The sequence below is a fragment of the Anneissia japonica genome, unplaced genomic scaffold (assembly GCF_011630105.1).
Source record: "Anneissia japonica isolate Jap-2015-1 unplaced genomic scaffold, ASM1163010v1 scaffold287740_len772037_cov194, whole genome shotgun sequence".
NCBI classification, from domain to species: domain Eukaryota; kingdom Metazoa; phylum Echinodermata; class Crinoidea; order Comatulida; family Comatulidae; genus Anneissia; species Anneissia japonica.
Window position 1 is genome coordinate 707942 of NW_022736571.1, and position 9641 is coordinate 717582.

The 9641-nt window shown below is 34.2% G+C and overlaps 1 protein-coding gene and 1 long non-coding RNA gene across 3 annotated transcripts in view; both read left to right on the forward strand.

Annotated features, from left to right (window-relative positions):
- Positions 1–9641, forward strand: part of LOC117116805 (MAM and LDL-receptor class A domain-containing protein 1-like) — a 35684-nt gene that overhangs the window by 11564 nt on the left and 14479 nt on the right. Inside the window, exons 4-7 of the mRNA XM_033260899.1 lie at positions 135–406; positions 985–1075; positions 1580–1756; positions 2685–2938. Of these exons, the coding sequence (XP_033116790.1) occupies positions 135–406; positions 985–1075; positions 1580–1756; positions 2685–2938 (794 nt within the window). The remainder of the gene's footprint in view (positions 1–134; positions 407–984; positions 1076–1579; positions 1757–2684; positions 2939–9641) is intronic.
- On the forward strand, positions 6809–8833 carry LOC117116819. Of its 2 annotated transcripts, XR_004446823.1 has the most exons (3): positions 6809–7664; positions 8053–8207; positions 8656–8833. It is a non-coding gene; the product is annotated as an uncharacterized LOC117116819 (long non-coding RNA). The 2 variants fall into 2 exon arrangements; XR_004446824.1 differs by lacking the exon at positions 6809–7664 and having other exon boundaries at positions 7945–8207.

Below are 9641 nucleotides of genomic sequence, written 5' to 3' on the forward strand. Positions count from 1 at the left end.
ATGTATATATTATATATATAGATATATAATTAATATTAATATTATTATAGCAAATATAACCATTCTTATTATTGCTATGTTATTTTCATTATCATTTATATTATTAGTAATAATATTGTTATCATAACAAACAGGGCATTATGCATTTATCGATGCACATAAACGAAACAGTGCTAATGATACAGCAATAATGCTAACGCCATTGATCCACAACATTGGAGAAGACGAAACCAAGTGCCTAATATTCTGGTACCACATGTATGGAATTCACATACAAAGTCTGCAGGTTTACGTGTTATCATTGGAGGAGTCTCTACCGGGTAAGCTGGTGTGGAGCAGATTGGGAAACAGAGGGAATATATGGAGGGCGGCAGAAGTAGAGATCAAAGGGAGAAGCAACTTCCAAGTAAGTGGAATTTCGCTTAGGTTTGTAAGGAAACTACAGTAAATAATCTAATAAACGTGTCTGCCTAAATCCTCGAATTGATTTTTATAGGCATAAAACCCATTTCTTCACCGAATTTCCACTCTCGAAAGCATTATTCTGTTTGTGGTGTTTTTTTTTATCATCGTGACACTGTTAAATAACCAAATTCTAACAGATTGAATAATACTAACGGTGCAACAAGTTAAATGGACCTTTGTAGAATTATAGTAGGTCTATCACTAAGTTGCAAGCACCTCTCTCCAACAGTGCCGCTCCCGAATAAGCGCTGCCGTAAGCAGCTTCCCGGCGTTTATTGTATGATTTACGATAATGTGGGCATATTTAAAACAATTGAAAATAAGTTATTATTAGGCCTACCCGTTCTTCTTTGTAATAAAAGAAGATGCTATATTACTGTAGTCCCTATGTCCACTATTCCTGTAAAGTCTTGTAATTTGTAAAATAGGAGTCACAATTCCGGATAAGTTTGCTTTTCAATTTATCATATTTTAAAGTCTAAAATTGACAACAGTACAGTATTATAATTCTGGTTACAGGTTGTGTTTAGATCAGAGAGGGGTGATGGAATTGACGGTGACATCGGTGTTGATGATATCATCATAAAAAATCAATCTTGCATCAATACTGGTATGCATAACTACATGTAAACTAAATATAATGTGTGTCGCCAAATTTACATACTGCACTTCATATAACGATGGCATTGTTTAAAACGAAAAAAAAATACTTTGATTAACTGGTATTTAAAATTTATATAAAATTGTGAATACATATGAGGAATAAAAGCTTGGAAATAGGCCTATACTCGGTTGTACTTATGGAACCAAATGAAATTCTTTGACAATTATTGTGTTAATAATGCATTACGTAGAAAAGAAAAATATTAAAGTAAAATAATATATGAGAAGCTAAAACCCCTATAAATATTAGCAAAATGTCAGCATAGAACAGAATTAATTCAGTATATAAATGGTTTCTTGGCCAGGTGTCGATAAAACTGTCCCTGTCCAGCTAAATGTGTCAGAATCTGTTCTATTATTTTGAGGCGATTCAAAAAACAAAATTTATTTGCTTGAATTTAGGTGTAAGTGAAATATATTTTAAGAATACCTTTTTAATTTATTTCGAAAGATAATGAAGATGTACTGGTAGCCAGTGTGACTTGCGAATTCGAAGAGCCACATATGTGTGGCTATACAAACGCGAGAGGCAATGTATTCAATTGGACGTGGACGAATAGTGCTCTTGGATCAAAGCACGATGTAGCCGGAGTTCCCGAAATCGATCACACTAAATCAAATAGTTTAGGTACAGCACATTGTAATGTATATATTTTTAGTAATTAAAATAGAATTAGTGGTGTGAACCATGTCATCATCATTCTTTTTTTGATGTCTAATATGCTACAATAAATGCAATACTGACTACCATAGTACCATTGCTGTTACATACTCCTGTTGCAATCAGTGGCGTATCTAGGGGTGCGGGGGGGGGGTGGGCACGCCTCTCCGAAATTACTCTGCCCTCCACCCAGTCCCCAATTAATATTGACCAATGCTTTCCTGATGATACTCTAAAATTTATAATGAATGTTAGTAGTTGGTATAAAGATAATCATCTGTCTCTCAATACAGATGAAATTAAGGTTATGCTCATACAAAATGGTCGTCTCGACTCTGAAAATAGTAACTTGTTGAGCATAGAAAATGGGAAACATTTGGCGTTACCTTTGAAACAGAATGTACAAAGGATTTGTAAATATCTTGGATTTAAAATGACGATGTTGGGTAAAATGACAAATTGTTTAAGCAAGTCATTATTAGAAAGACTGTTTATAAGTACCATACAACCATGTAGTGACTATGCCATGACATACTGTATGATGAACAAAATAAAAATGTTATAAAGAACCACCAAAGAAGAGCGGCTTATATCGTAACAAACAATTTTGATTATCTTAATGTAACATTCGAACAAAGAAGAGATTTTGCGTTTCATGTTTAATGTTTAAATGCCTCTATGGCGTTGCGCAAGGATAATGATGATATCTTATTTTTCTGAAAATGTGCATATTCAACATACAAAAGGGGAAGAGCAGGGTCAGAACAAATGAGGAAGAAAAGTTTTGTCTGCCCTGAAATAAATCTCTCTTGAAAGTAATAAATATATAAATAGACATATCGAGATAAAACAAATCACAATATAAATTAATTTGTAGTTTATTTGATCTTCGAAGGATTCTATGTATTGGCTGATTTTAGGCGGTCCAAACTGATCAGAGAAGTAGCTCGATTGCAGTCTCCAGTAAATGATGAGACGTCTCTACAGTGTCTAGAATTGTGGCACTTTATTCATGGAACAGACACGCAAGAATTTCGTGTTTTAATAAATCAGACAATTACAATTGAAAAGTTGTTGTCTATAAAAGGAAATCGGGGTCCGTTTTGGCAGAAGACTACTAAGGAACTTTCACCAACAGATAAGTACTCGGTATAAATATAATTTAACAAGTTATGTTGATATTTAGTGATATGTGTTCTTTATTATTTTCAATTTTATTTAATTTCTTTTCAATTTATTCAGTGATTCAGATTCACAGCAAAAAAAGATAAGACAAAAAAAGATCTATGCTTATTTCTATTGTGGTCCTTAAATGTAACTAATTCCAAAAAGCACAAGAAAATAAATAAATATACGAATACGAATGAACTTTATTATGTTCATTAAAAATAACAAAAGAAAAGCATCTTCAGTTGGCAAAAGCAGACAAAAAACTTTAAAATCCAGAAGAAAATCTAAAAACATATTGTTATAATAATAATCATTTTAAAACATCATATTCGAAAATACTATATCGTTATTTTCTATGAACGCAAGAATTAAAAATATGAATACTATCATGGATAAAATAATAACGCAGACGGCTTGTGCTGTTATGGTAAGTGTTGAGCCTAAGACCAGATCTGTTTAGTGAGTACAGCTGGAACAGTACCGTACTCGCGCGAATAAGCCCCTCCTAAGGTGAAAATTCCCTTAAGCGCCCCTCAATAATATCATAATATTTTCTTTTTAGCAAGTCAATAATCCAATTAATCCTGGGACTGCTGTTGTTGGCATAATTGAGCTGCAGAGTGGAAACACATTCTTCTTAGGTCAATATCAAAATGAGAATATTTCTCTTGGACAGATGAGAGCTCCGATCCCTGGACAGACAGTATATTTCGAACTTTACTCTTTTTACATAGGCCTATTTGTCTATGCCTAGTCCTACTGCTCTTTTTCTTTTCCGACAATTTGCACCTTTAGCACATTCTCATCTGAGTTTTCAAATAAAAAATACAATGATCCTGCCATCCTGCTAATCTCAATCGGCCGATGGCTAACAAGCTAACCACTACTCACCACTACTATTTGCCTCTGCTACGTTATTTTGCTGTTATGTAAATTTTCACGCATTCTTGTCATGAGCAATGTTCTCTGGACGATTATCTTTTCTAACCACCATTCATAATGTCCTTATATAATCTTTTTTCATTCAAAAAGTGCCTCTTAAATTTAATAATTTCCCATAGGAACCCTTCGATTTTCATCTATTTCCATATGCGCTCCTCAATTTCTACTCTGTTTTTCATAAGCGCCCCGTTTGAATAAGCGCCCCTCAGAAAGTGTAAAAAATATTTTAAGCACCCGGGCGCTTATTCGCGCGAGTACGGTATATGAGTTTCGTCTTCCTTTATAAGCCTAACTTTATTTAGCACTCGGTTCTGATACAATGACTTAAAATCAACAAGTTCGACTCCAATTATCTTACTTGCTTTTTTACAGATTTTATCATATTTAGCTTTGTCTTTATTTAACATGTTTTGATAAAAACAAATGATGCAAAAAGTCATGACGCTACGAACAACTGATTCGAAGAACAGACGAATAAGTTTGGTATCAACACCTAAAATCTTCATTTTACGTACAAAGTAAAGCCTTTGGCTGGCTTTAGAATATACTTTATCTACATGTGGGGTGCATGTTAACTTTTTTTTTTTTGTTTTTTTACTATTAATATATTTATTTCCTCTACTCCAACGTAACATAGTAAACATATGCAGAGGATGGGGATCCACAGGAGGAACAAGTTCATGTTTCCTCTACAATTAGGCTTATAATAACAACTAATACGGTAATAAATTACGGTTATAATAATAATAGGCCTAATAGGCCCAATAATAATAGGCCTAATAGGCCTAATAATAATAGGCCTAATAGGCCTAATAATAATAGGCCTAATAATAATAGGCCTAATAGGCCTAATAATAATAGGCCTAATAGGCCTAATAATAATAGGCCTAATAGGCCTAATAATAATAGGCCTAATAGGCCTAATAATAATAGGCCTAATAGGCCTAATAATAATAGGCCTAATAATATTAGGGTGCATGTTAACTTGCTATCAACAATGCAACCTAAGTATTTGTACTCATTTACCTGTTCGATGTCGGTATCATTTATAATAATCGGGTTTTAAAGGGTTATGCTTAATTCTAAAATCTTGAATTATTTCTTTAGTCTTACTTAAGTTCAGCTTCAGATGGTTTTCTTCACACCATTTTACGAAGTCAGAAATATGTTTTCTATATTTCCTGTTCTTTATCATCATTATCACCAGAAATAAAACCTGTGATGACAGACTCATCCGCATACTTAAACATGCAACATTCTTTGTGTTGATTCTAAAATTGCTTACAAATAAATTAAATAGGACTGGGGAAACGACACATCCTCGAGGAATGCCTACATTTGCAATTTTCATGGACGATTTACAATTTTCAATACTAACACATTGTGGCCTGGATTTCAGAAAATCTATTATCCACTTGACAAGTACGTTATTAATGTTCATGTCTAACAGTAGATTTTTAGCAAGCAGTTAAGGTAAAATTGTATTGAAGGCACTTGAGAAGTCAAAAAATAAAGACCGTACGTAAGTTCTAGGTTTATCAAGATGTTTGTACGCGTTTTGAAGGTAGACAGAACAGCATCCTCCACACTTCTGTGTTTCTGGTAAGCGAATTTTAACGGGTCCATAAGAGTATTTGTATCACGTACTATAGTATTCATGATTATTCGTTCAAGACATTTGACGACGTCGGAAGTTATTGCAATGGGGCGGTAATCATTCGATGCTTGCGGCTTGGTATTTTTTGAAAGCGGACAAATAATAGACGTTACCAACTGCTTGGAACTTTTCCATATAGAAGACTGCGGTTAAAAAGCGTGGTGAAAACTGGTGCCAGTTTATAGTGGCAAAATCTAATAACTCTGTTACACATCATGTCCGGACCGGTACTTTCACCTGCTTTGACTTTAGAGAAAACCTTGCTTACGGAATCTTCGTCAATAACGATATCACAGCCAGATGCCGAAAGAATTTGATTGTGAATATCTTGATAAGGGGCTTAATTGGAATGCTCATCAATACGACGAAAATGGTGTTTAATGATTCCGCTAGGCCTAGTAAGGGGTCAGCCTTTGATGAACCAATTTTGTAGCCAGTGTGTCCAGTGCTTGCCAGGCAGCTCGATGTTGAAGGTTTCTGAACTTGCTTTCCATTGAGTCTTTAAATTTGTTCTTGATAAACCTGATTTTTTTGTCGATCTCTTTTTGTAGCACTTTAAATTTTGTACGATCTCTATTTTTAAGAGTAGACTTTTTATTTTCTAGTAATTCTTTAAGATCTGGGCTGATCCATGGTTTTTCATTTGGAAAAACCTGCATAGTCACTTTTGGAATTATAGAGTCCACACAGAAAGAAATGTAACTTGAAATTGTTACCACTTGCTTATTAAGGCAATCAGATTTCATTGAATCCTAGTCAGTAGAGGCTTAGCAACCGCGCAACTGATTGATTGCTTCAGTACTCCAAATTCTACATTCTTTAGTAACTTGTTTGCAGCGTTCAATTTCTGTTTATAAACTGGAATCATGATAATGTTATTGTGATCAGATTTTCCCAGTTTTGAGCATTGTTTACTTACTAGGATTGTATAATAATAATAATAATAATAATAATAATAATAATAATAATAATAATAATAATAATAATAATTCTGGATTTATATAGCGCCTCACGTTGACACAACCCCAGGCGCTTGGACATTATTACCCGCAGATCACTGGATCAAGCACATATGTAACACACACTCAAGCCCCATGGGGGAATTCCATAATGTTGTATTCAGCTGCAACAACCACTTCTACCTTTAACGTTGCAGTAGAAAAGATCCAGTGAACCTTTGTAATAATAGACTTATAGGCCCATGTCTCCGTCTAGTTCATATCTAACCGGTTCCATATATACATCTTAAGATGCTTTTTATGTGAGAATGTTGGGTTGATTAACTTGTTCTATATTGATTGGCTGACTATTCCAATTATTAATTGCTGCATATAAAAAAGAAAGCTTAACAAAACTTTTTACCCTAGGAAAAACCATTGAGTTTCTGACTTTAGTACCATAACTATGTTGATTATTAGTACTCTGGACTTGGTCAAATAAATATGCTTGAGCACTTGAGCTGTGCCATTATTTATATTCAAGTATTTGATTTAAGCTATTCGACTCTAACTTCCATTAGACGCGTATCAGCCTCCTTATTTACTAACACCAATATGGATTCTTGACGAAATATCTATAATAAACTGAATAATTTTAATTTTAAAAATCTGCAATTTATTCTTTTTTGTGTGTTTTACTAAGACCACTGTACAATGAGCACACCATACATAAAATTTCCTTGGGTCAGTGCAGAAAGTATTAAGGCCAGGTCACACCTACACCGATAACGATACCGATATGATAAAAATTATCGGTGTGGTGTAAATTAATGGAAGTGGTCACACTATAACGATAACGATACGATTATCGTGAGCGATAAAGTTATCGTATCGGTCGAATCACTTTTGAAGCGATTTTTTTTATAGTTATCGGCAACGATAAACGTATCAGCCAATCAGATGAGGGTAGTCAGGGAAGATGAAAGTACTGTAGTCAACTTTCACACACACTACCGGTTGACCGAACTCGCGACGCGTGGACGATCAAACTGAGCGCCTGATGGAAGTTCAGACACTATCTTGTATAATAAATCAAATGCTGATTGTAAAAGTGTTAACCAAAAAAGAGACGTTTGGCAAGAAATTTGCCGCAGAGTTGGAATGAGTGGTGAGTGTGATTCTTGTCTATAAAAACGATTAGACTAGTAGTAGGCCTAGCTTAGGCTGTAGCTTCAGTGACTAGCCTAGCCTAGCCTAGGCCTAGTCGACCCGGGGCCGAAACGATCCTACACCACCTAGGCTAGGCCTAGAAACATCTGTATATATACTGTCTCTTGAATAATAATAATATGCTCCGGCCACCATTTTAAATATTTTAATGTCAATACAGCAATGCATTCAATTCAGTTTTTATTCATCAATTACTCTATTAATCGAAATATGAATAGAGGGTTATGTTAGGCAGGTTTGCCTTCTGTACACTTTTGCCACTTGCAGAGTTGTTTGTAATTTGAAGTAGTTGTGAAATAATCTGAATTGATAATTAATGATTGCAGGAGACTTAGCCCGAAAAATGGGCAAACGTATGGGATACTTTCAACAGCTGCAGAAAGACGGCTTCCTCAAGGAGTTGCGATGCTGCCAAAGTAATAAAACAATATAGATTTGCAGGAATTTTGACATTTCTTACGCCGTACTTACAACATAAGGAGTAAGTTCAAGCTAATTTGAAACCAATCAATCCATCCATTAATATATCAATCTATCAATCAACCAATCAATCAATCCAAATTTTAAATGTACATTTCCAATTGGTACATTCAAAGTGCTTTGCATGTAAAGAGTAAAATACATTTGAACTATACCACAAATATACACTGTTCATTTTAATAGGCCTAATGCAAGGTAACACACATTATCAAAAAGGGTAAATTATTTATTAAGTTATTTCCAGAAAAAAAAGAAAATACAGTATGTATTACATATGCCAAACTCATTGCATGCTTAACAATGGCATTAACAATAACAAGAAGTAAACATCAAGAATTGCATCACACATGTCTCAATAGAAAAATATAACAAGAATTGGATATGTTACAGCAAATGGACAAAATATTAGAATTAATGTATATCCATTTTATTCGTTGTTTCCATCATAGGACTTCAAGTACCCTCGATGTAGAACTAGCCAACACTGAAATAAGTGACGAGGAAACTTACGACAGCATTGTAGACAACATAACAGAAGAAAGCTTTCGCTTTGATTATAATGATGATGATTACCACCAATCGCAACAGCCCCATGAGCAGCAACAACAACCACCACAGCTGATGCAACAAAAAAAAAACAAAGATGAAGAGATGACAATGCCAATGCAGCAGTATCAACATCGACTCCATTAAAGAAGAAAAGAAAGAGTGATGCCAGTTTTGACTTTGACAAATCCATATTAGAATATTTAGAGCAGAAAAGGGCTCCTTTTACCACTGAAGATGACATCCACACCTTTTCATGTCATGGGGGAGACAATAAGGCAGCTGCCAGATAGAGTGAGGGCCGAACTTAAATTAAAAATACACAGACTGATACATGAAGCTGAGATGGATGCCTTGTATTAAGGGACATTACACATGTACATAGTTTTTAATCAATTTTTAAACATTGTATATGACGAAAATACATGTTTTTTGTTACTATTACCCAGTAGTGTTTCAGATTTTTTTCATAGTATTTTTTGGCTAAAGACATTGCCAATTTTTCCTTCCCACTTATGCCTTTTAGGAAAACGATTTCTTCCTTCTCTATATCATCTCGAATTGAACCAAGAATGGCATAAATTGTTGTTCAAACATTTTAAAATATTTATAGAGAAGTTATCTTAATGCGAGGACATTTTCTGAATAATGTGCAGGGCTCTCTGTATACAAGACATAAAAACTTTCCTTCACTGACTCATAACACCCAGTGACCAGGCTTGACATATGTGGGAAGAGCGAATATGATATTGTCATGAATCAAGTGCTATCAAATTTTTTTGATAGAAAACATCTTGAGGAAATTTGTTGATGTTTTATTTTGACTATGATAATGCTGTGATGATGAGGAATTTTAATATATATATATATACATATATATATATATATA